This window comes from Schistocerca americana, chromosome 10, assembly GCF_021461395.2.
Source record: "Schistocerca americana isolate TAMUIC-IGC-003095 chromosome 10, iqSchAmer2.1, whole genome shotgun sequence".
Lineage (NCBI taxonomy): Eukaryota > Metazoa > Arthropoda > Insecta > Orthoptera > Acrididae > Schistocerca > Schistocerca americana.
In genome coordinates, this window is record NC_060128.1 from 195,119,292 (window position 1) to 195,146,039 (window position 26,748).

At 41.9% G+C, this 26,748-nt stretch overlaps 1 protein-coding gene across 1 annotated transcript in view; it reads left to right on the forward strand.

Annotated features, from left to right (window-relative positions):
* LOC124552384 (histone-lysine N-methyltransferase 2C-like) overlaps positions 1–26,748 on the forward strand; it is a 434,288-nt gene that overhangs the window by 262,196 nt on the left and 145,344 nt on the right. The window contains exons 48-52 of the mRNA XM_047126647.1: positions 5,678–5,963; positions 6,829–7,057; positions 9,510–9,734; positions 13,302–13,457; positions 23,007–23,362. Coding sequence (XP_046982603.1) covers positions 5,678–5,963; positions 6,829–7,057; positions 9,510–9,734; positions 13,302–13,457; positions 23,007–23,362 — 1,252 coding nt within the window. The remainder of the gene's footprint in view (positions 1–5,677; positions 5,964–6,828; positions 7,058–9,509; positions 9,735–13,301; positions 13,458–23,006; positions 23,363–26,748) is intronic.

Sequence of the window (26,748 nt, forward strand, 5' to 3'; positions counted from 1 at the left end):
GGGGAAAAAAAATTTATACGTCTTACAGTCTGATATCTTCGCTTGATAAAGAACTGCACTTCTTTATGCCACAGTTGCTGTGCTGCATCAAATTAAGAAAAACTTCGTATGAAATATTTTGCAGAGGTAAAAATGCATCACATAAACTTTAAACTTTACATACGGTTAATTTTCTCTCGTACATTGCAAGAAATGAAATGTAGAGCACATATCAAACTTTTATTTAAAGTTGAGAGCAGAATGATACCTTATATCTTCTCGAGCTACTCAGATTTATATCCGAGGCACTGTCCTGCACGACAAACCACCCACAGTCTCGTGCGTCACAAATCGCGTAATTGTAACAATTGTCCTATCTTGTAAACGATTCGAGATGTCGAACGAGGTGTTGTACGAGTGATAGCACAAAATTAGGTACGTCCATTGTATGACGAGTACTCCAAATGGAAAATGCCGTAATGACTACAACAGAGTTAGGATGGATGGGCATAGACAGAGGTGTATGTTGGCAACACACAATATCCTATTTCGTAGCATATTCTACAGCATGACAGTCATGACCTTAGTGCCTTTTTCACCAGACATGCCATCTGGATTCTTCACCCAGACACAAGTTTCTCACAACTCCACAGGTGGGAGTGGCATTACAACATGTCCTTGGTTTTTGCCATCCACCTGGCCTTAATTTATGCTAATTTCTTCACCTTCAGAATTTTTTCTCAGTAACTATTCCTCTTGTCTCTTCCATTTAAATTTCTATATCATTTATTTTCTGACCTGTCTGTTTTTTCCAACCCCCTACCTCCATCTGCCTACCCCATGTAATGCACATAGTTCTCTGCTCTTATTGACTCTTGCACGATGTTTTGTTAGTGATGTCTGTCTCGCTTATTACTATATCTTCCACCTTTAAGCACTCAGTTTTCAAATCTCATCTGATGCCATATCCATCAAACAGTCTTCTTCTCAACTCATTCGGTAAGTGTCCCCTGAACCAGGATTTGGAGTGACATCACCTTAACTCTTCCCATTTCTTAAACCTCGCCAGTCCTTTTCATTCGTTCCTTTCCCTTTAACCCTTCTGCCACAAGAGAAGCCACTGGCTCTGAGAGAGCTTGCACATTTCCTCAACTTTTGTATGTATTTTCTCCTGCTGCTACACGATGAGTAGATTTTCTATCTACCAATTACGTTACATTTTTGAAGTTTATTTATGTTTGTAGTTAATGACACATTACATAACTGAAACTCGAAATATTGTACGTTTATTCCTCAGCAGCAAACTGAATAAGTTAGCAGACAGTAAGGAACAAATGATGACGTACAACAAGAAATTCGTATGCGTGTTAGGAATTTTGCTAAAAGGCAGGGTCTCAACATGGCATACTGAAGTAACAAGTACAATACAGAATGAACTTGGAAGACAGATGACTAACACTGATAAATATAGCCAGTGTGGTATCTGCAATCAACCCTTCATTTGCTGTCAGTATGTATGTGTGTACACAACATGTAGGAACTTCTGAACCAAATATGCAGAACACCAAAGAGTATTAAAAAGTAATAGCTCCTCTCAACATTTGTACTCCATGTAATGGCATAGAATCTTCACTCAGCAAACATGGAAACAAGTTTGAAAATTCTTATAACTAGCAATAGCCTGCACCCAAAATTAACAACTGCATCCAAAATTAACAAAAATGGAGAAGCATCATGCAGAAAAATCTATAGCATAAGGAAAATACATACTAAATTAACATGTACCACTCTGTACTAAAACAATATTTGCCACAATAGACCAACTGTGCAAATACCCCCTCCCCCTTTCTCTCTCTCTCTCTCTCTCTCTCTCTCTCTCTCACACACACACACACACACACACACACACACACACACACAATGTCCTGAACGTTAATAACACTTGGAAATTTGCATGTCATCTTTCAAATAAATGCTCAACATAACAATTAACATCATACAGTCGCAGTAACAACATGCTAGATGACAATCTACTGATTTTGTTATAAAATAAATGAAATTGCACATGCAAGCCTCAAAACTCTTTTAATAAATATAATAAGTGTCTTAACACATTGGAAATGATGAGTAACACAGCTACAGAATAAAAAATTGTCTGTAACATGCTAAATAACACAATTTTTATATTGAAAATGGCGAAAAGTGGAAGAATAGAAACTGTTTTGTGGTTTGCAGATGACTGAATGTAAAATTTGTGGTAGTTACAAAGCTACCAGCATAAAATAACTTCGTATTGTCATGTAAGGTATCTATAAAATTATATAAATATTTGTTTTTCAAATTAGTATTCCAGACATAATTAATTCAAATGTTCCTGCACCATAATCATTATCAGGCTGGACAATTAAAAACTTTCCACTGAAGATAGCACTAAAAGTGCTGAAACATTTTAGGGTAGAGAAAAACTAAAGAAACAATGTCTTGCAAAAGGCGGAGTGTGTCTCCAATGTTTTATACTTATACAAAGCATATTAAGAGCTGCCTAAAACAGGTCACACTATCTATTGTAGACAGTTGTAGCAAATTCTTAGGTAGATTGAACTGGAAGGCACTGACACGCAAATAGCTTTTCATCAGACACTACAAGAAGTTGCTGAGCTAGTGTCTTTCTGTATCGTAGTATAAGACCCACTGACTTCGTAGTCGCCACACACCGTCTCGTACTTACTGTAAATTAAGAGAAAAAATAACTTATTATGTCCAATGCCTTCATTTGGATAATTTCACTAGTAATCTGGGAGCCTTTGGCGGATTTCTCTCACATTTGCTCGACAGTTCAGTACTCCGATTCCTGCAACACTCTCCGATTGGTCTTGCAATCTCTGATTCATTGTCCTTCAGCTGCTGCCACCTCTGAAAATCTTCTTGTGTGTCATAAATTTTATTCGTGCTGCGCAGTTTTCATCGCCTCCGACTCACAAGTAACTGTCAACTTGAAATTAATGTTTCATTGTCTGTGTAAACAAATCGTGAATTGCAAACTCGTAGATCCACATTTCCAAACTGCCTCAGCTGTGAGTTGCATCCACTATCAGTCGCTACTGTTGTCTGGTCCCATCATTTGGCCAAACTGGTATCACTGCCTGATGTGCCACACTTCTGAAATCGTCAAGTTAAATCTGCTTATGACCTCGAGTACCGAAGCTTCATCTGTGAATGTAAAACTAACCCTGCATTACGCTATTACGCAATCTAAAAATGTTGACCTCAGGAGGCAAAGCTTTATCTGTGAATTAAGGTGGTCCTGTATTTTTTGGGTGCCAAATTTGTGAAAAAACTTTGTCTCATACGAGGTGCGTTCAAGTTCTAAGGCCTCCAATTTTTTTTCTCCGGACTGGAAAGAGATAGAAACATGCGCATTGTTTTAAAATTAGGCCGCATTCATTGTCAATACGTCCCAGAGATGGCAGCACCGTACGGCAGATGGAATTTTACCGCCACCGGCAAGAACGAGAACTGTTTTAAATACTTAAAATGGCGACTTTTTCCTTACTTGAACAGCGTGCAATCATTCGTTTTCTGAATTTGCGTGGTGTGAAACCAATTGTAATTCATCGACAGTTGAAGGAGACATGTGGTGATGGAGTTATGGATGTGTCGAAAGTGTGTTTGTGGGTGCGACAGTTTAATGAAGGCAGAACATCGTGTGACAACAAACCGAAACAACCTCGGGCTCGCACAAGCCGGTCTGACGACAAGATCGAGAAAGTGGAGAGAATCGTTTTGGGGGATCGCCGAATGACTGTTGAACAGATCGCCTCCAGAGTTGGCATTTCTGTGGGTTCTGTGCATACAATCCTGCATCACGACCTGAAAATGCGAAAAGTGTCATCCAGGTGGGTGCCACGAATGCTGACGGATGACCACATGGCTGCCCGTGTGGCATGTTGCCAAGCAATGTTGACGTGCAACGACAGCATGAATGGGACTTTCTTTTCGTCGGTTGTGACAATGGATGAGATGTGGATGCCATTTTTCAATCCAGAAACAAAGCGCCCGTCAGCTCAATGGAAGCACACAGATTCACCGCCACCAAAAAAATTTCGGGTAACCGCCAGTGCTGAAAAAATGATGGTGTCCATGTTCTGGGACAGCGAGGGCGTAATCCTTACCCATCACGTTCCAAAGGGCACTACGGTAACAAGTGCATCCTACAAAAATGTTTTGAAGGACAAATTCCTCCCTGCACTGCAACAAAAACGTCCGGGAAGGGCTGCGCATGTGCTGTTTCATCAAGACAATGCACCCACACATCGAGCTAACGTTGCGCAACAGTTTCTTCGTGATAACAACTTTGAAGTGATTCCTCATGCTCCCTACTCTCCTGACCTGGCTCCTAATGACTTTTGGCTTTTTCCAACAATGAAAGACACTCTCCGTGGCCACACATTCACCAGCCGTGCTGCTATTGCCTCAGCAATTTTCCAATGGTCAAAACAGACTCCTAAAGAAGCTTTCGCCGCAGCCATGGAATCATGGCGTCAGCGTTGTGAAAAGTGTGTATGTCTGCAGGGCGATTACGTCGAGAAGTAACGCCAGTTTCATCGATTTCGGGTGAGTAGTTAATTAGAAAAAAAATCGGAGGCCTTAGAACTGGAATGCACCTCGTAGTTCGGTCAATATGACGTATTGCAGTATTGTTTGCACATCTTTATCTAAATTTGTATTGTGTATTTGTTCTTGATGAGAAAACGTCTTGTACTTTACCTAGATGTTGTAGAGGTACAAACCTAAACTAGTATTAAGTCATCTAAACAGAGAGGAACTAAAGAAACCAGGTTTCTGCGACAGGTAAGTGTGCCATAAGAATAATATGCAAAACTGACCCATGACCATCTCGTAAAAGACTCTGTAAAGATTTACGTATTTTGACTACAGCACCACAGTATATTCATTAATTTGTGCAATTTGCTGTGAGTTACTGGCAACAGTATATAATAAATAACTCTGCATCTAATACATTAAATGAAAATAAACCTTTCTTACTTACGATTGTAATTTACTTCCCTTCAAAACAAGTGAATATTGATGCTACCAAATTCTTTGATCACTTCTCTAACGATATAACATGCCTGACATATAGCTAATCTAAATTTATAGGTCAGCCTAAAAATGTTTCATATGCAGAACTTCTATTGTGTAGACAAATTTTGATTTAGAAACTTGTGGTGTATATAGTGCCAAAGTATTTAGTGGGTGACTCAGTGCGGTTAGTTGTCACTTTTTATATAAACTCAAATATTAATGTTAGTCATCTTAAGAACCCGAGGTAGTGGTCATTATATTTATTTAGCGTACAATGTACGACGAAATGACATTAATACACAGCTGTGCATTTTGAGACAATAGCTCTGTTCTTCCCGCTGTCCACATTTATGTGACACGTTCAGTACAAATATCTACAGCTGTACTACAAACATTAAGCACGAAATGTATAGTCGGGTGTTTATAACGGTCACCTGTAAATGATAAGTACACAATTATACGAAAAAAAGGGAACTGTACTGAGCAGCTCATAAATTGATAACAGAAGTAGTAAAGCCAACTGTTCACCGTGCAGTCGAGGTTGTGAGCAGTCGACTGGTAAGGAGTAGTGACAGTTCCTGGAAGGGCAGAACTCACCACAGAAGTGTCACAGGTGGCAGCCCGGCCCCGCCACCGCAGAGCCCGACGACTCCGTCCCCACGGCAGCAGCTGACCCCCCAGCCCAGGGTCTCCGGCAGTCCGCAGGGTGCGGAGCACCCGCCCACGCCTCAGCAGCAGCAGGATCGGCAGCACGACGGCGACGGTGGAGGTGGAGGTGAAGGTGGGGGTGGAGGGGGTGGCAACCCGCACAACCCTCAGAACCCCATCCCCATTCTGAGGTTGTTTGGCCGCTACGGCACTTTCAAGCTCGGCCTACGCGGAGGATCGCCGATGTGGGGGTGAGTGGCCAATTCTGTGTTTTCACTACAAATTCCGTATACTCTAGATTTATCCTGTCGTACAGCAGGAAATGTGTCGGCGTTAATGTCTGAGAACAGTGTGGTGTAACCAGCTCGTCACAGTCGATATATCCTCGAATACAGTGGGGAATTTGCGTTCTTGCAGTTTGGAGGATGTTTAGCTGAGAATTTTGGAACTGTTGTGCACATTCTCCTGCATCAGTCCGAAGCTCATACAGACCGTTTTGCAGTGGAGGATGCTCCTGTTGCCAAGTAAAGGGATGTGTCTCGGGTGAAGGAACTTTGTTTTAGACTGACAGATCGTCTCCCGACAAGATCTTCAGGAAAACTGATATTCTGGGCAGAAATACTAATAACGGGATGCCGTAGGCTCGGCAGATGGCGAGAGATTCTGGGAACTGGTAGGAGAAGACAGAACGATCGGGAACATTTGTTTACTGTTGCTGTGTATTCGTACTTTCTGCTTTTGTGAAATTATTGAATAAATGAAAATAATTTCTGTTGTGTTGTAGAAATGAGGAAAGAGATGAGAAGTGACACTGCCAATATTTGGGAGAGTAGCTGAATTGTTTTGTACAGGTGAAGTTATGCTGCTCTGTACTGGGCCTCAGTCTTCGAACTAATTTCACTGTTGCAGCCCTGTCAGTATTTGGATAAAAGTTCTGTGGGTACGTGACTCCCCTTCCTGGCCACTGTGGGACATATTTGACAAAATCCGTGTTATCTTCTTCAGAACTCGAGTGGATAGTTGAAGAAACTGTGTTACACATTCTTGTGCAACTTCACAAATTTGAAGATAAGTGCCCAAAACAGACGTGATGTACAAAATTGTGTAACACGGCAGGTACGGACAGCCACCGTCTACCGGCGCCGCCGGTGGGCGCGACAGTGGGAGCGGGGGCGGCGGCGGCAACGGAGGAGGCAGTTCGGCCCCCCCTACACGCCAGCAGCCGGACACGTCACTCGTCTGCGCCGACTACAACGATTTTGACGACGAGAGCTCGCACACTCCTCCGTCTGCACCTGGCGAGAAGGACGCCACCCGGCCGCACGCCTCGGTCACGGCAGAGGAGGTTAGTGAGCAGTCCTCATTGAAGTTCCCTTAGTGAGTCACCTCTGAGTTGATCTGCACGTAAAGATTGCATCTCTCTCTCTCTCTCTCTCTCTCTCTCTCTCTCTCTCTCTCTCTCTCTCTCTCTCTCTCTCTCTCTCTGTATCTCTGTTTCTCTTTCGATTTAAGAGAATTAAGCTTTGGGTATGCATTTTCAGTGAGGTGATTTAGTGTAGGCTAGTCGTATAATATTGGGGGAAATCGATAATGTTTAGAGGCTGATCGTAATTTTAAAAAATGAAACATTTGATCATAAGCCATTCAGACCTAAATTGTAGTAATACTGTGAAACTATGCAGATACTCAGAGATTAATATGTTTAATGCATGTAATGGTTCTGACAGCCGTATCTATGTAATTTTTATTTGTTTACAGCAGGACTTGCTGTAGTAGTAGCAGTAGTATTAGCAGTAATCATAAATCTGTGAAAATTATGAACTATTAGTAAAACAAATCAGAAAAACATAGAAAAGTGTATGAAAAATTCGAACGGGATAAAGAGCCGTAGTTAATTAAACTTGTGTTCAGATACCTGAGGGCAGACGAGTAGAAATTTCAGACGTATTTTGAGTGAAAAGTTCCAATATATAGCGATGAGGAAATGGATATAAGTTGTCGAAGAAAGAAGAGGATAAGAAAAAGAAGGTCAAAAAGTTGTTCCCGTCGATAAAAACTGATAACATTTTCTGTCAAAGTAAGCGAGGAAGTTGACAAAAACTGTAAACTGTGATAAATGACGTAAACGTACAATTATAATAAATAGACAGTTGTTACTTGTGCCTCTATCTCTGAAAGTGAAATCAGTACTTCCAGTAGTTAAGTTCTGCTTTACTATTAGCTGGGGGATTTTGAGTCGCAACAGTTTCTTACTCGGCACACTGTGACAGCTCCCGGCCGGTCTCAAAAATAACCTTTTGTCGTACGGGGCAACGTGACGACTGCGACTCGAGTGTGGTGTCACATTTGTGTTGTCAGTGCACTCACTGTCGGCATTACAGAGACTCTTCACTCTGCACTGTACCGGTGGGAACACTACGATCCTCGGAGTGGCAGTGCCACCACCTGTACCCTCTACGTCGGTGACACTTCGGTGCCGGAATTTGACGGGTCTGTCTGCTACGACCTCATCTGTGACGACACTAGCCTTGTCCTCTTGTAAATTGGCTTGCAGACTCTCACTGCATTGTACGTATCTGTTCCTTCTCGGAGTGATTTAGTGTGGCACACGCTCGACATGTGCCGAAGTGTGATTAACGGTGTAATACCAGTGCCTCAGTAGTTTCGGATATCACTACCAAATTGTTACCTGCACTTTGTTGGCAGTGTTAGTACAGGAGCTAAAACTGTTTCTGATTTTGTAACAAAAAACAATGGATTGTGTCACCCGATATTTTATTTAATGCTCTTTTTCGTGCCATTTTAACCATCCTGTAGGAACACACAATCATTTTACTTAAATTCCGTCTACGATTATGTGCTTCTAATAGTAGTTCTGTTCTGAACCTCTGTATGGTGATATTCGGTCCACACTGTAATTGTTAAAGATAAATCCAGCATCTCATAGTTGTAAGCTGCCGAATATAGGCCACGGTCCTCACAGAGAGGCTGGTTCGTAACTGGTATATTTGTATCCGACCACAGATCTCACACTCCTTATTTTGTTTATAAATTTTTCAGCTGAAACTAATTTCTCTTTTGTTATGTGTAATGAATGTGTAGCATTAAAGCAGCAAAATTCTTATGGCCCATCAAATTCCTGACTTCACCAGCTGACCATAAGCACTAACCACATAACTGAAGAATTGAGCTTTACCCCTTTCCTTTTAATTTGTTGTTTCTACACTTACCTTCCACAAATCGATAATTTACATCGATTTTCCTCGAACAGTTTCCATTTTTAAATAGCTGACAATTAAAAATACTGTGCACTTGTAATAATAAGTGAACATTTGAAGTACGTCTGATTAGCAGCTACAATGAGTCATTTCCGCAAACTTGAGGCCACTTTAAATTCCTTCTGAAACACTTAAACATGAAATAAGTAAAAATAAAGACGATAATGTCAAACTAATTCTGTCGTCACCTGCAACGTAGTACACTCTTTTCCAATTCGAGTAATTCACTGTTGATTTTTAAATCGATGGCGATAGTGAAATTTATGTTTCTCCGTCACAGCACAGAAGACATTCGAGTTCGTGACAAAATTGTAACTACATTTTCGCGACAGTTGACGCATTTCCAGTAGGGCATTGAACTTAACTATAGCTGTCAGATTTAGGTGTAGAGGTCTCAGCACGACATTTCAGTAAACTAGTGCCGCACTCTAGAGGGGCACTCGACAGTCACACCCACCCGACGCCGATGCTGTCACACCGCTAGCCGGCGAGACTCACGGCGGGCCTGTTTGGGAGCAGGAAGTCGCGTGCGATGCCGGTGCCGGGACGCCGCCGCCGCAACCGCAGACGCAGACGCAGCCGCCTCCCCGGGGGTCCGCGATCCCGTCGGTACTCGGTTCGAACGGTGACCTCCCGAGGGACAGGTCGGAGCTGGAACCTCCGGGAAGAATTGCCATTATAGGACCTCGCTCGGGTCCAGAGAAGATAGTGGCAACGACCGACACCCCCGAATCGCCGGATCAGGTTTGTGGACGCTGTCCGTGTACTCTGTACTGCCAGAATTTTGGTCTCGTGCTTCACGAGTCTGGAATGAAGGCTTACTACCTCATGTTGTCCTGTCATTTCTACTACCTCTGTCAACCTGTGGCTTCATTTCTGTTCTCACATGACCCAGAAGTGCTGGAAAGTACAGAGAGTGCACTGTGTCTTGTGTTTGCCCCATTTCACTTTCAGGAGCGTAGATTGAGATGTTTTTAATTACGTGTTTCCTTGCATTCTGATAAACTTACACAGGTGAACGTAAAGTAACTTTTAATTTGTGATTGCAGATAACTTTTCTTTTAGTTTTTTGTGAAATGTTCTGCAGTGCCATTTCAAATTGGACTGCCTCCCATTTCCTTTGTCCTCGTTTTGTATTCACTGTTCCCTCAACCTGAAACACAGCTTTAGAATAGTGCGGCCTCTTTCCTCATCGAACACTAGTGTCACAACATTTCACATTATCTCATCTAAAATTTGTATCGGTTAGTTCAGAGTCTCCATTCACTTTTACTCGTAAATGTATGTATTTGAAATTACATTCCAGCTATGGATTATTTTATTATTATTGTTATGTTCTTTCCTACAATTTCACGTAGAATGGTATGTGTTGCAGTGGGAATTATGCAGGAGTTACAGAAAATTAATACACAATATTTTCGTTTTGTCTCTACTTCCCACAAATTTCCCAATTATCCTTCTAGTCATTACAAATATCGGCTTTATGCATCGAGCCATATCCAGTTGCCATAGGCTTTCGTGTAGAATGTGCAGGATAGATTCCTGTGTTCGAAACGATTGGCAGTGCTGTACAGATATGCCTCTATAAAGCAGTTCTGTCAGTTTGCACACTTGTACACATTTATTTTCTCCGTGTGCTTTACACGTAAGTTGTCTTTGGAAACTGTCTAGTTCACCTACGAGGACGGTCTGCCGATCTGTTAGTACTGTTCGGTTAGCCTCTGTTCATTTCTAATACGTTTGGAGGTTCGTATTTGTAATGCGGCTGTTTGTTGTGAGAATATCCGTAATTTGTCAATGCAGATTCCCAATATACTATTTTTGCTTCTAAGGAGGTGCCAAACCCTGCGACCAGCTCGAACTTTGACACAGTAGCCGGAATTCACTCGAGAGTAACTCCCGTTAAAGGGATCAGATAACTACGCCTCAATTCTCGAACACCCAGGTCGGCTGTCGACGTGTAGATTTTGTTTTAGATCGTTGAAATTTTCGAACATTAAAAAATAACAAAAATTTTGTTTGTTCGTATCAGGCTTCCAGTGTAATGGTCGGTTTCCAGGAAATTGAAAAATTAGTGAGACAGATTTGCTGCCAGTGTACTTGGCGACAGGACTGTGGCCAATCGGTTACTGTCCGGCATTTGGATCGCAGTCGGCTTAAGTGTCCGTGCATTCGAACAGTTCTTCTTGTGACAGTTTTTTACTCTTCACTCTTACGGCGAAAGCTGTCACAAAATTTGTGCATTTGGTATTCTAAGTAAAATAAATGCTATTGTGAACAAAGATGAGAAATGATCGAAATACCAGCCTGCTGGCTGTATGAAGATTCTGTCTTTGACTCTGTTAAAGCTTTCGTTACACAGTTGCACACTACTCAGTACACGAGAGTGCCGTAATTAAACTGACACTGTCAGTTGCCAGCCCCAGCAATTCTCATTATATGCACGGTATGCATCAACTTCAACTGCTGAGAGAAGTATCTTTGTAAACATAAACTTACGTTTGCTGTATATTGCAAACTGAGTGGGGAATATTTGTGTGCATGTGTATAGGGAACTGGCTGCCAAGCGGTGCCGGCTACTTTTTCTGCCTTTGTTATGTGTACTATCAGAAATGCTATGAAGGGTTACAATGACAGGAAGAATATAAATGAGTCTTTGAAAAACAGGAACAGAGAAAGAGAGAGGGAGGTTCCAACACGGAGACAAGAAAAAAGAAGAAACTACAGGGAATAGATATTACCATCACCTAGGCCAAAGCCTCTTTTCAACAGTTGTCATATTTGTGGAAAAATAAGAATAGTATAATGGATTAAACACAATAGAAGTATTTATGTAGGTACGAATGAAAACAAAAATGTCGGAGATCTTACAGGATAAGCTGAATGTATGAGAAGGTATATTAGACTGGCGACCTTATTCCTAAATATCTTCATTTAACGGTCTTGTACTGGAAAGCCCAAACAATTCCCATTATCTGTTTCCAAATTTCATGTTAAAAAATATGAGCTACGAACTTGATCTTCTGTACACTCGATGAGAAAGTAACAGTTTGGCCTCTTTGTTGCATAAGGAGAGGATCTATAATCACAGGTGTAATATACTGATAGAAAAAGGGACAGCAGTTGAGATAATATTGAATCAGTAGATGAATGCAAACAAAAATTCATTACGTGCTGTCGGCAATGTACGAATCAAATGTATTACTTGTCAAAGTAAACTGGCAGTAGGGCGAACTAAATAAGTCGCGTGACTGTGTACAGGCCGTGTCCTAAATTAAAGTAATGTGCCCTGTGATGTTTAAAGCTGTTGCCGATGAGGAGGAGAAAGGAGTGATAGTAATAGTGCTGACGATATATGCGAGCAGTGTGTTAAAAATAAGTAAGTCGACAGTGTGCAAATTACTACGAGAGAGATGTGGATCGGAAATGTGTGAGAGAGCAGCAAAGTGCACACAATAAATTCACATTGGTATGGATGAATGTGTTACTGGGTATCAATTTCTGAAATATTGTGAATATTGCAAGGAAATTCCATCTTCACAGAAACTTTACAGCTTATGTCGCACGTAATTGGATTTCGTGACTGACGACTGAACTCTGAGAATAATTGTTCTTTCAATTCGATGTGTTTTTAAAAGGTGCCAGAATGAACATAAGAATTATTGGCAGTGGTTTGTATTGACAAAATGAGGGCTCTTATGTATTACAATGTGAGGAAATACTGGGAGAGTGTTAGTGCGCGAGGAGAATCGTCGAACGATAGTGCCGGTCTGCATTTAACTGTTGTACTGCACAGGGCATCAGCATACAGGTGCGTACTGTGTGACAGTTTTGTTATTTGTTCCTTCGTAAATGCTTTTATTTTTTTGTAAAAATACAGTTTTCATTCTGCATGTGTGAAAGTTTTACAGTGTGTAGATTTACTGGTACATTAAGAGTGGTCAGTGTATGTCACAGGGACCACTCGTGTGCAGTAGAATGAGGGTCACTTTTTTCCACTTGGAGTTCTGGATAAATATACATCTTAAATGGAAAAATGTCACCTTAATTCAGCAAATTTATGACTGTGAAGTATATGACAATACAGAGCAGCTTCCGTATGCACCAGCTGCTGCACTCTCGACACACACACACACTTATTGTAGCAGTATTGCTCGAAAGTGGCAAGTTGTGATAAACTGGTAAATATTAATTTTTGACGGTTACTTACGGCCCTAGTGGAACAACAGGAACGAGTTTCTTTTATGTCTTACTGACACCTATTAATAGTAATAGCGACTAATTTTTTTCTTATGACAAATACTGTTTCAGGTTGAAATGAATGTAGATCCATCACCAGAACCATTCCTGCCCACCCCAGAGACTGTGGGTAGCAAAGAGGAAGAAGAAATGGCAATCCACCAAGAAGAAGTTGTCATTCAAGTGGACAAGTCTTCAGGAAAGCAGGATTCTGCACGAGCAGGAGCTGTGAGTGTAGTTGGTGAAGAAGTGTGTGTGTGTGTGTGTGTGTGTGTGTGTGTGTGTGTGTGTTTTGACCTGCCCATTTCCTCAAGATCCACTTACTGTGCAATTTCAGTGTCAGTTATCAGAAGTTACAAGTAGTGTTGAGGGAACTAAGGAGGTCGAGCTTCGGAATTCGTGATGTGACTGCCCCGTTGCATTTACGTGACAGAAAAACTACTAGTCCTATTGGTACCGGATGATCCCCTGTACAGACGCTGGGAGAGGAGGAGGGTCATTCACCACTTGCAGTGTCCTCACTACATCCATAGTGAGGGGGAGGTGAGAGACTGCGAGGCGAGGTCGGGGGAACTATTTTGTGCTGTCGGGTCGAGGTGTAACACTGTTAATTTGCCCCAATGTGAGGTATTTGTGTCATTGGAGGAGAGCGCAACAAATTGCCTAATTAAATGGCAGCTCCAGATTTGGGTAGGGACTTGCCTCACGCTATGGGCGACGACATTGAAAAGGTGTCGAGTGTCTCGGGAATTTTTAAAGTGCTTGTGTCGTATTCGAAATGGCAGTAAAAAGCACCTTGTTTCCACTTTTGGCTGTTTCTAACAGACCAGGATAATAAGTTGAGCCATTTTTTTAATTCTCTTTATTGCTAATTTGTTGTTATTTGTTGAGAGATAAATGCAACATTTAACACAACAATTTTTGCCTCATGTCAGACTCTTCCCAAATGCCTAGAACTGTGTGATATATTGGCAGAAATACGTACTTATTATTATGTGCGTTTACTGTCTTTAATTTTCTGTGTTTCGTATTTGCCGTTTCCTAGGAAGTATTAGAGTACATACACTAGTAACAGAGCAACTGGATGCCTTGTACTCGTCATCTTCAGTTGATTTTCACAGCCGATTGCCTTTTATGTCAATCTGCAGCACTACACCCCCACCTCCCCTCACCCCGTCTACCCTCGAACCCGTTACTGTCCGCCCTTCTCTCTGAATTGAGTAGTTCAGCAGATTATGGCTTACGGAGTTTGTGGCCGACCCGTTTTAGAAATTTGCTTCCTCTTCAGGCCCATAATGTTTAGGCTCTTTTTACATTTTATCCACCTCACAATGGTACTGGGTACACAATTCTACTGTTTCTGTACGAAGTACTGAGCTCGAGATGTCGCTCCAGACATTTTTCCCAAAAATGAGGTTGTAAAAGTCTCATTTCTGAGTACTCGACATATCCGGTCTGTGCAACTTCACCAGTCAAATCTGTGTCCCACGCATTTTTAGTTGGAATTTTCTTGGCAGAAGTATGATGCAGGTATACAACAGAGGCTAACGTAAGACAATTCCCAGCTCAGATTGTCTCATCAGGCAGGGTGCATTCTCTTCAGCAGTCATTCTGAATGTACCTGAAGTCGCGGGTTGCCTTATTACTGGCAGCCAATTCCTACTGAAGGTGAGCTGTCCCGTATTTGAGTCGTTAGAGAGAGACTGCAGTCGCATTATTTTTACAAGATTTGTTCTTTCTCAGATTTAGACAGTACATTTCTATCTGACTATAATTCTGTTTCAGCCCTTTTCAAATGTTTCTTTATTATTTCCTCTGTGTGAGACTGAATGACACTGGTAATAAATGGTTTCTTTGTCTCAATCCTGTACCTACGGCATAGATCTCTGTAATTTTGTTCCCAAATTTCATGCTGCCATTTGTATTATGTAGGCAGACACAACACACAATAAAGAGTATCCCACACATTTCGATCTCACTCAGTCATTTTGTTGGGATTTATCAGTGAGCGTGCCTTTCCGAAGTTCACAAAGGCAGCTACAGATATTAACCAGATCCCTATCTGTTGGCAATGACAGTTTATTCATAATTGATTTATGTAGAGTGAGTTTGTTTACATCATGGGTTAGGAAATACTTTAAATCTATCTTGCGACAGAATCACTAAAGGTAACTATAGCTGCATCCATTCTGCCAACCACTTTGAAATGTGTTGTAGAGGATACGTCCCGTTGTAGCAAATGTTAAAGTTTATTCCTATTCAATTAGCATACAAAGCAAGGCAAAAATTTCTGTTTAAATACAGTGTGCATCCTGAAATTGGTTTAATCTTTCCTTTGTGATTTATACCAGAGTGAGACATAGATGGCTGCATTAGATTCCTTGCTTAATAATGACTAGTAAGATTTCGCAGAATACTCGGCCGCGGGACAAACAATCCAGCGACCATTTGTTGCGCTACATTTCTTTGTACATTTCATATTTCCTTTTAGACCTATTGATCTCACATATTTCAACTGTATTCTCTAATGGGAGATACAAGAAAGCAATCTCCTTTGTAAACTGATTGCGTTTTCCCAGTGCCATACCAATGAACCAGAGTCTGTAAGCTGTGACTGAGCGTACTCGAACATTCCATTTCGTGTCCCTACAAATTGTTACACCCAGCTATTTGCGTGATTCCAACTCAGACTCGTCGATACAGTAATTTTCTTTTAGTTATGTGCACAATTTTATATTTCTTTACATTTAAACAAGTTGCTAATGTTTGCATCACTTTGAACTCGTATAAAAAGATCTGCTCGAATATATGTGAAGCTTTTTTCAGAGGGTAATATAATCATTTTTTAAGAATCGAGAAGTTTCTTCAGTGTAAGACACTTTGAGATACCATATTGTTTCAGATATATTATGTGACGGTAAGAGAGAGATTGTGAAAACAGGGACAGCTGCAGATTCTGGTCATAATTTGTTGTAAAACATGTCCACTCCATCTGGCTGACCTGTACAGCAACCATACCTTCAAAGATGTTATGCATAATTAAAGCAGTATTTTCCCAACCAGGACTCTTTTATTTGAGAATAATTTGTTGTGCACGAGCTGCAGAATGAAACTAAAAAAAATTACAGAAAGCTTATGTATTAAGAAGACGGGATCTGGATAGATTAAAAGAACCAGAGGTTGTCTAAGAGCTTCAAAGGTAGCATTAGGCAATGATTAACTGAAACAGTCAAAAATGCTACAGTAAAAGATGAATGGGTAGCTTTGAGAGATGAAAGTCAGCAGAGGATGAAATAGGCATAAAGACAAGGTTCAATAGAAATCGTGGGGTTACACATGAGATATTGAATTTAATTGACAAAATGAATCAGCAAAGAAAGAAAAACTGAAAGGTGGAAGAACGTGTAAAAGGACTAAACAGAGGAAAGAAACCTACAGACAATATTAGGGAAAGGGTAGATGAAGATGAGGTGGGAGATACGATGCTGTAAGAAGAATTTGACGGAACACCGAATGCCCTAAGTTGAAATGAGGCACCTGGAGTTGGTGATATTCCCATAGAATTATTGAGATCTTTGAGAGAACGTCCTGTGACATAAATATTCCACCTGATATACAAGATATATCAGACAGGCAAAATACACTCAGACGCCAAGAAGAATGTGATAGTTCCAGCTCCAAAGAAGGCAATTGCAGACTGGTGTGAATATTACCGAACCATCTGTTTCATAATTGTGGATGCAAAATACTAGCTCTAATAATTAACAGAAGAATTGGAAAACTGACAAAGCTGGCCTCAGAAAGGTCACTTCGAGTTGCAGAGAAATGTAGCGACACACGAGGGTACGCCGAACCTCTGACTCGGACTGAAGAAAGCGAACCTACATTTATAGATTTTGTAGATTTAAGAGAAATCTTTTGACAAAGTTGACTCTTAGGCTGCGTTCACACTGCCGGCCGGGCCGGGCCGGGCTGTCGCGTACTGGCTCGGCCCGTGCCTAGCCAGCTCAGGCCGACGAGTAGTGCATTCACATTGCGCGCCGCGCCGAGCCGGGACGGCGAAATGGGGGAAAATCCACTTCTCCGATTTTCATGTTTTAAAAATTCTTAGCGGTATATAAGACTTTGCCACATCGTTTTATGAACTTATTTTTTCCTTAAAAGCGTTACTTACGTCGTGAAAAAAGAAAAAGTCTACTTTTCGTTTCGCGTGATTTCTTAGTTTCGTAACGCTTCCCAACTGATTTTGAAGAAAGTATGCGGCTAAAGAATCTGATTTTTGTACACGTGGTAGTGCAACATCTTAGCTTCGTATTGAATCATTTATCTTTCCATATTTCTTAACAGTCATTGTGAAATGATGCTATTTGTCAACTTTGTGCACTTGATTTACAAATCTTGTAGTGAAAAAGCTATGTAGCGGGTAGCTTACTGTTAGATCAGTTTTAGACCATACATTGTTGGGAATGAAATGTAGCTAAAAGTACCAAAAAGTTTTTGAAATGGTAATGACACTGATATCTGTCTCTGGTCACAAGTAATGCGAGCTATTTAGTGGCGTCAGTGCCGCGTCCGCAAGCCACGGAGTTCGCGCGGTTACAGCTTGGTTTAGTATAGTCATATAATGCAGCACAGAAAAAAAACTAATTACTAGTGATCAGCGCAGACCTAGTGCTGGCCCCTCTTATTATTTTAATGGTCTCATTCTCTAGATAAATCCAAATGTATAAGAATTTTTCCCTCGGCTACTGGACAATCATCTGCTAAGCTTTTATAATTAGCCACACGTTGCATCACAAAAGACAAACAATTATTTGTCATCAACATCCTACAATTAGTATGATGTACATTTCGTATTTCGAACTAAAAGATAACTGAAGCGCAATTCTGTAGTCTCGTTGTCTACTTTGACAGAAAAAATAATGGAGAGTTAATGAAACTACTGTAGATCGGCACAGATGTGCGTTTCATTGTTCTTCATTGTTGTTGTTGTTGTTGTTGTTGTTTTTTTTTTTTTTTTTTTTTTTTTTTTTTTTTTTTTTTTTTTTTCCCCCCCCCCCCCCCCCCCCCCTTCCTTGGCGGGCTGCGCTGCACTGTCAAAGTAATCCCCACTCTTTGGCTAAATGGCTGGCGGGAGGCCAAATAAATAAATTTAAAAAGATTTCCACCCTTCGACAGCCGACAAGCAAGTCAGTAGAAAACGCAGCTGCAGTCAACAGTTGTTCGCCTTTAGCTGGTCTGTGCTGTTGTGTAGAACAATGTCTTCACTCTTTTATTGGTATTGTTTTGACTCTGCAGTAACTCGTCGAGTTTTGAAGTACAGAAGAACTAGGAGGTTATGGGTTCATCCCATGAATAGCGACAGACATTTAGGAGAGTTTTTTTCTTTATATGAAAAACTTAAAAACTATCCTTAAAAATTTTTATTCAAATTACAGAACGAATCATAATTCATTTCAGTATGTGCTGCAGAACATTCAAGACAAAATTTCTAAACAGAACACAAATTTTCGCAGAAGTATAACAGCAGAAGAAAAATTGTGTATAACGATAAGGTAAGATTCGTTAGTACACACTTTTTGGCTCGCAGTAGAACTTTGTACAGCATTCACTACCTCCAGTTAATTGTAGTCATGCTTTTGTATTTTAAATTTCACAAACGCTTACCCTTACCTCTGAGGGGAAGAGAGTTTATGGGACTCCTGAGAATCATTAGGAAGTAATTAGCTTCGTCATTTTGGGTAATGTCTTGCTGTGCCTTCAACGAAGAATCGCAGAAATACTCCTTCAGAATTTTGTAACTTTTTTCTTCTTTTTTCTTCGTGATGCAGCGCTTGGCAGTGGTGATGGTTCATCATGTGGAGCCACTGATGACCTCACAGAATTCTTTTCATTACCGTGTAAGATAGACAGATTGATAGGCGAAGAGTTTTGAGATAATGCCCTTTGACTCAGTGGTTTTATCTCCACTGATAAGGAACTGCCACAGCATGACTTTACAATGCATTATCATCTGGTAGGGACACATTTCCGTCCCTCAGTGACACTCATATCTGTCTCCGTTTACAAGTAAATGCGAACTATCCAGTGGCGGCAATGCCGCAATCGCTGGCAAGCTATTGTTGTAAATGCATGTAAATACGGTAGATTAAATAAATGAAATAAAAGTAATTTCGCATGTATCATTATAATAAACGTAATTTTTCCTGACTGATTGTGAAATGTGAGGTAACATCTTAAAATAAAAGACGTGTGCAGTCACACTTGTGATGAAAGCAGAAGGGAGACGTGTGGTGCGTGTACTGCAGAAGCTGTAGTGCTGCTCCACAGGCTCGCGCCTGCGGTCGGCTCGCGCCGGCAGTATTAAACACTCGGAATGTCGCCGGCTCGGCTCCGGGAGGCTCACGCCGTGTCGGCGCGGCCCGGCCGCCAGTGTGAACACCGCAATTCAAAACCATGTGTTTGATATCGAAGCGGGCGGCGGCCCGGCCAGGCTCGGCTCGGCCCGGCCGGCAGTGTGAACACAGCCTTATAGTTCAGAAGGTAGCTGGTTAGAATATGTGGAGCAGAAAGTTATGTGGCTTGGAAAGCAGGTAGAGACAGAGTTGTTACCTGTGCATTGAACAATCAGTAACGGAGGGAAAGAGGGTGAGGATATGAAAGGGAATTAAAAGTTGTGGGAGAAGAAATAACAAACTTATTTATCATATGGCACATGGTGGCAGCATGTATCCTAATATAAGTACAGTAGTAATAAATAGGAATGTAGGTGTGCATCCCTTGTAACAGACATAGCAAATATCACATAACAGACAGACAGAATTAAGTTATGTAGCATGCAAGACAAGTTGTTGACTATAGATTGATGTCCAGATCTCGTATCCGCTTCACAGCAAGAGGTGTGGCTCCTACAAAGTCCTCAGCTGCTCCACCATGTTTTCTTATAATGCACACTTTCAGGATAAGATCCAGTGTCTACTCAGGTGCCTCACATTCACAGCACAGACTGTCCACAAGACCCCACTTATAAATTGTCACCTCACATCTCGTGTGGCCGCTTCAGGTACCATCGAGTGTATTCCAGTTTTTTTCTTGAAGTCTGTCTCGAGGCGTCGATTACAGGACGGTGACTACTAACAGAGTTTTTCAATCCTTTTTACACGTGTCTTTTAGGTTAGCTGTTATTGCATATTGGCTTCTGCGATCCGTGTACAATAATGCAACTATCCAAATGCTTTTGCCACAGCTAAAAACAGTCTGGAACTCTCGAGATAGGATACTGCTCGAAGCTGTTAGTGTGTTTTCTTTGATGTCGTCCACTTGCCGAATCGATTTCCTTTCAGAGTTTGCTACAGTCGAATTCACTTGATTCGTTCACTGCGTGTATTGCTTTAAATCGACAGTGACCACGTCGTATTGAGTACTTTTTTTTTTTTTTCAGTATATCCACTGCGGATTCGACGAACTGCGACTGTGATTTAAACTGGCGTTTATCTGGTAATAAATATGCAACAAATCGCTTTTTTACAATTTATTCGACCACGAACATATTTTCGAGCCACACAGTACGTAGCTACACTCAGTTTTACGCTGGCTCACACGATGTAAACATCGTATGTTTATTTGTGTACGTAACGTAATAATGTGCGTTACAAGAAGCAATCTGATGTGAATACCACAAGGCAGTGCACTCGACACCAGCACTGCATCTAGCTGCACTCGGTCCACAAGATGTCTCTGTAACGCCTCCATCTGATGATAAGTCCGCAGTGGCTCGAAAACATGTTCACGGTCGAATTAATTGTAAAAACGTGACCGGTTGCATATTTATTACCAGATAAACACCAGTTTGAGTACTTTTTAACAATTATGGTATCGCAGGTCAGAACTGCACGTAATCTATAAGGCACTTAATGCAGTTTTTCAGTATGGTCAGAGATAAAGAATGTAGCGCCCCAGACACCATAAAGCTTAGATTGACAATTTAGGAAAAGATAGTTTCTGCTTACCATAAAAGTGATACTTTAAGTTGCAAATAGGCACATTTAAAAGTCACTTCCACATAAGCTTTCTGCCACAGCCTTCGTCAAAAAAGGAAGAGAAGTGAAAACCGTTCATCAGATTCTGGCAGTTCGGTCCACAGTGCGACTATCACGTAGGATGGAAGCACAGAGGAATGCTGTCTGGTGATTGTGCAGGATCGAGAATGCTGACGGGTGCGGTGTCAGGTGGCTGTGGGGCAGGGAGGTGCGGAAAACGGAGAGGCGCACGGAAAGTTGTTGTTGTTTTTTTTTTGGGGGGGGGTGTACATTGGCAGAGACTAGAAAACAAAGAGGGGGTGGAAACTGTTGGGAGGAGGACGTGGGGACATTACACTACTGTAGGTCGAGGCCGGGTTAATTCCCGTCTGCGCAGTTCTGAAAAGCCGGTAGTGGAGGGTAGGGTCCAGACGGCTCGGGTGGTGAAGCGACCGTCGACATCAAGCGTGTTACGCTCGGCTGCACGTTGTGCACGGGGTTGGCTACTTTGTTCTCGGCTACAGTTTAGTGGTGTCTGTTCATTCGGGTAGGCAGCTAATTGGTGGTCGTAACAATGTAAAAAGCTGTGAAATGACTGTGACGGAGCTGGATAATGACACTGTTACTTTCACAGATGGTCTCCCCACTGATAGTGTAGGATAAACTGTGACAGGACTGGAATAGGAAGTTGTGGGTGGGAGGGTTGGGTAGGTCTTCCACAGGAATACGATCCTTAGGGCAAGGGGTTGGGATTGAGAGTGGCATAGGGAAGGACTCGAAAGTTGTGGAGGTTGGACAGACGACCACATTCTTTGTAAGGCCTTCGATTACCTAGCATCGTGCCCTGAAATGAGGCTCTTACACCGATACATAGTTTCCAGTCCTGTGTTTCTGCACAGCTTCTCTGTGATGAAAATGTGACCTACATACATTATCTCTCTCAATGATTGACACAGAGGCACTTGTAAGTCACCCAGGCCACTTTATAACAATATAGTGGAGACATTGAGTCACAGGCAGACATTATTCCATCCCAGATTTTCCAATCCACTTTATCTTAAGCGAAATTTGGTATCAAGTCAGGATCGCTAATTACTATAAAATGTTTACATTACCGATTACGGTACACTGTTATGGTATGAATATTTTTCAAAAAATTTGGATGATAGCTTCTAGCAAAATATTAGCATTTTTCACAGCAAAATTTGATAATCTGAAAGAGAAGTATATTTGTATAATCTTAAAATATTGTCGCGTAGTCTCGAAATACGGAACTGGAATAATGTCCTCGTTGCTCCGTCCTCCTACCCATTACGAAGATGGGGGAGATTGGGTAAAGTGTAACATTCATTTATCTCTCAGTATGGTATTTTTGCCATACTGTAAATCACCAGTAACTAAGACATGCTGGTGTTTTATACAGTTAATACAACATTTCATACGGATGTTTCACATTTTAACGATGAATTTGTATCTGCATAATCGTGTTGCACCTCATTCTCCCCTACCCTCACCTCGTTTTGCGTTCTTCTCCTTCCAATCGTCACACTAACAGTGACATTATGTCGATCATTACGAGGAAAAAATGTACGTAGGACTGTATATTTCGTATTTGTAATTTTCTAGTCGTAGCTCGATAATTCGATCGTACGTTTCGAAATGGTACTGGATCATTTTGACAGGGTAGCTCGACAGTAAAGTAATCGCTTCGTTTATCTTCCACTTGTTGACATATTTACACTTAATTATCTGTACGCAGGACGAGTGCCACGCGGAAGGGAAGCTGCCGTCGGCACCGGAAATGTCGCCCTTTGCGACGCCGACTCCGCCTCCTCTCCCGCCTCCCGGCACGCCCTCCCACACGCCGCCCGCCACCCCGCAGAGCCCGAGGGTGGCTGCACAGTCGCCTTACCAGCACCAGCAGCCCGTCACGGCGTCGGTCATAGCTCGCCGCCCGACGCCCTCTCCTCCTCAGCACCAGCAGAGTCACCACCATTACCAGCAGCAGCTACAACAGCACCAGCAACAACAACAGGAAGAAGAATCGCTCCAGAAGCAGATGCAGAAGACGTCTCCGTCCTCTTCGGTGCACGAGACGGCGCACTTGTCGTCTAGGTAATCCAAAATCGTTTAACTGTAGCCCAATTAAAATTACTCGTCTCTGGAAGCGTCCCCACCTCGGAACTGAGTTTCTCTGACCGGAGCTTACTGTGACGCGGCAAACTGTCTGACACTGTTCGGTGGAACACCGGTTGACTCGCAGTCGACACATACGGGACGAATGTCGTCTGAGGAGTGCGATACTGGTGCTGTCACCGACCGGGAAGTGTTCTGCCCACGTGAGCAGCTCACCACCCATTTAACTGATACCTTGCCGAAGAATGGCCAGCAGCCGTCGCGGATATGCCGTAAGGCCGTGTGCGAGTCGTCTACAGGCGTGTCGTTTGAATCGGACCTTATGTTTGATCGTCAGTAGTTTGGGTTTTATTCGTGGCCCCCCCACGTCGATGATCCCCACCCGATCTTACGAAACATTTCCGTAACACTCTCGTACGATCGATCCGACCGGTAACAAATCGAGCGGCACCGCTCTGAATTGCTTCAGTATCTTCCTTCGGTGTGACACAGTAGGAGCCCCCGTCTAGCAGTACCTGAGAACGGGTTGCACAAGTATTCTGTACACGGTCTGCTTTACACTTAAAGCTAGATTTTCTCCCCAGAACTGCACCTGTAAATCATAACAACTTCTCAACTTTCCTACCAGTGAATTTATGTGCTCGTTACACTTTGTTTTGTTTTGTAATAATTAACTTAGATATTTGATTAACATAAGTGAGTCCATAACATAATGTTAATGTTGTATTTGAAAATGGCTCAAATTTTTCTGCTCCCCACATCTTTTACATAAATCTTTTGACAGAATGGCCGAGTGTCGAGTAAGGATCTCCGGTGTGTGAGACGATGTTTAGATGAAGTCTCTATTTGACTAACCTCGATCTGTGTGCTCTACTGAGGCCAGCAGACTTGTAACTTCAAATAATTCGACGTCAGATATAGGTCTTACATCTAATGTGGCTTTACGGCATCAAAAAGTATAGCCTCGAGGCTTAAGTTTATTTCCAGCTGCAATATGAAACCCAGGTTCTCATTTAACTGAAACAGTTTAACTAAAACCTGGTGCCACCTTATGTCACTTTGCCACGGTCACCTACGTAATGAAAATATAGTCGATTATTCGGTACTAACTTATGTGGACTGTATACCATTAAATTACGTTCACTGGATACAAATACTAACAAAGAGATAGAGGGGCTGGCCAGTACTTACCTCAGCTCAGTACAGCGGATAGATACACATAAAACAGAACTGAAAATTTACATTCCTCGCTTTCGGAACTTTGTTCCTTCATCAGGGAGGAGAGAGGGATACAGTATCCCCTGTCGCAGATCTCCGAGTCGTGATCCCTCAGAGGCCAGAGGCCGGCCACCCGGGAGATGCGTACGCCCATACGTCACCCTGCATCGCACACGCCCCATCTCGGACACGCGGGAACATCTGGAATGTTGTGCAAACCCATTACTGGCAGTTCCGACATAAAATCATTATACCATTATGGACTGTAAATAACTCTAAACGTAACTGTTTTGAGCTACACTCGATTGTATATTACTCCGACACTGTATGTGGCGACGTTTGCAATGTAATTTACCCGTGCTAATTTGTATGCTCACAATCTAGTTGTATTTCGAGCTTGCCTTCATTCGGACAGATATTCTTCCCGCGAGTTGTCCGGATTCCCTCCACAGTCGGCCTCTCTTCCTCACACATCTGTGTCACTGTCACACAATGTCAGGCTCCTGCACACCCTAGCTGACAGCCGGTCTGTGTTCACGTGAGGAGAAAGTAAGCGGTCCTATCGCACTCTCCACTCTCGATGTTATCTTTGTCTCCGGTCGACACTCGTAGTCCAGATTGACGTATGTTAGTAATATGCAATGATGTTATCAGAGTTATGTAGCTGATGCAGCTCTTTCTGTTCTCAGGTGTTTAGAGTTTGACTCCAGATCTGTCACTTAATTTTAGATATGGCAAATTATCATTCTGTCATCTGTAGTGAACTAGAGAAATAGTTATAAATGTTTTATCAGTATAAGTAATTTGTTGTTCCTTTTTCTTAGAAGTAGTAGTTTGTAACAGAGCTGTGTGTATCTGGCAGTAATAAAAGGTAATTTCGGCTCTATAGCTCTATTCCAGTTACTTGATAGTTGACACTTCACAGGCTGGAGGTGGCTTCCTCCAATCAGAGTGCTCAGCATCCCACTCCATCTATTCTCCGTAGCCAAACTATCACAATAATTGGTCAGCTCACCTTGTCCGGCTTTCTTCCTTGTTGTGTTTTGACCCCAAATCCTCGATCTGAACTTTAATTTCGTATTTAATCTCACATGATAAGAACAAATCTCTCTCTCTCTCTCTCTCTCTCTCTCTCTCTCTCTCTCTCTCTCAGCGTGTTAATGATATAACACCTGTTTCATACACACACTAACCAAACAATACAAGATCCTTCCATGCTAAATGCAATTAAGCATTATATAATTATTATAATCACAGAAATTGACTTAGTGTAGAAAAGTTTCACACGACATTACGTGAAGCAAAATTTTTGAATGCTGCAATTCATCATTGCTACTGGAATATGAGAGTCAAATGTAACGACTTTACCCACTGTAGTGTAGTGGTTAGCGCAGTAATTTGTCAAGTAGAAGGTTGTAGTTTTGAAATTCACAATACACAGTGAAATTTTTTTGTTGCTATATCTAATCAAAAGATTCTCATTATAATTTTTATCCAATTAATTGATTTGAACGTATTTTTTTAAAATTTATATATAAAAACAAAGATGAGGTGACTTACCGAACGAAAGCACTGGCAGGTCGATAGACACACAAACAAACACAAACATACACACAAAATTCAAGCTTTCGCAACAAACTGTTGCCTCATCAGGAAAGAGGGAAGGAGAGGGAATGACGAAAGGAAGTGGGTTTTAAGGGAGAGGGTAAGGAGTCATTCCAATCCCGGGAGCGGAAAGACTTACCTTTGGGGGAAAAAAGGGCAGGTATACACTCGCACACACGCACATATCCATCCACACATACAGCCACAAGCAGACATATGTCATTTAACTGAAACAGTTTAACTAAAACCTGGTGCCACCTTATGTCACTTTGCCACGGTCACCTACGTAATGAAAATATAGTCGATTATTCGGCAGACATATGTCTGCTTGTGGCTGTATGTGTGGATGGATATGTGCGTGTGTGCGAGTGTATACCTGTCCTTTTTTCCCCCAAAGGTAAGTCTTTCCGCTCCCGGGATTGGAATGACTCCTTACCCTCTCCCTTAAAACCCACTTCCTTTCGTCTTTCCCTCTCCTTCCCTCTTTCCTGATGAGGCAACAGTTTGTTGCGAAAGCTTGAATTTTGTGTGTATGTTTGTGT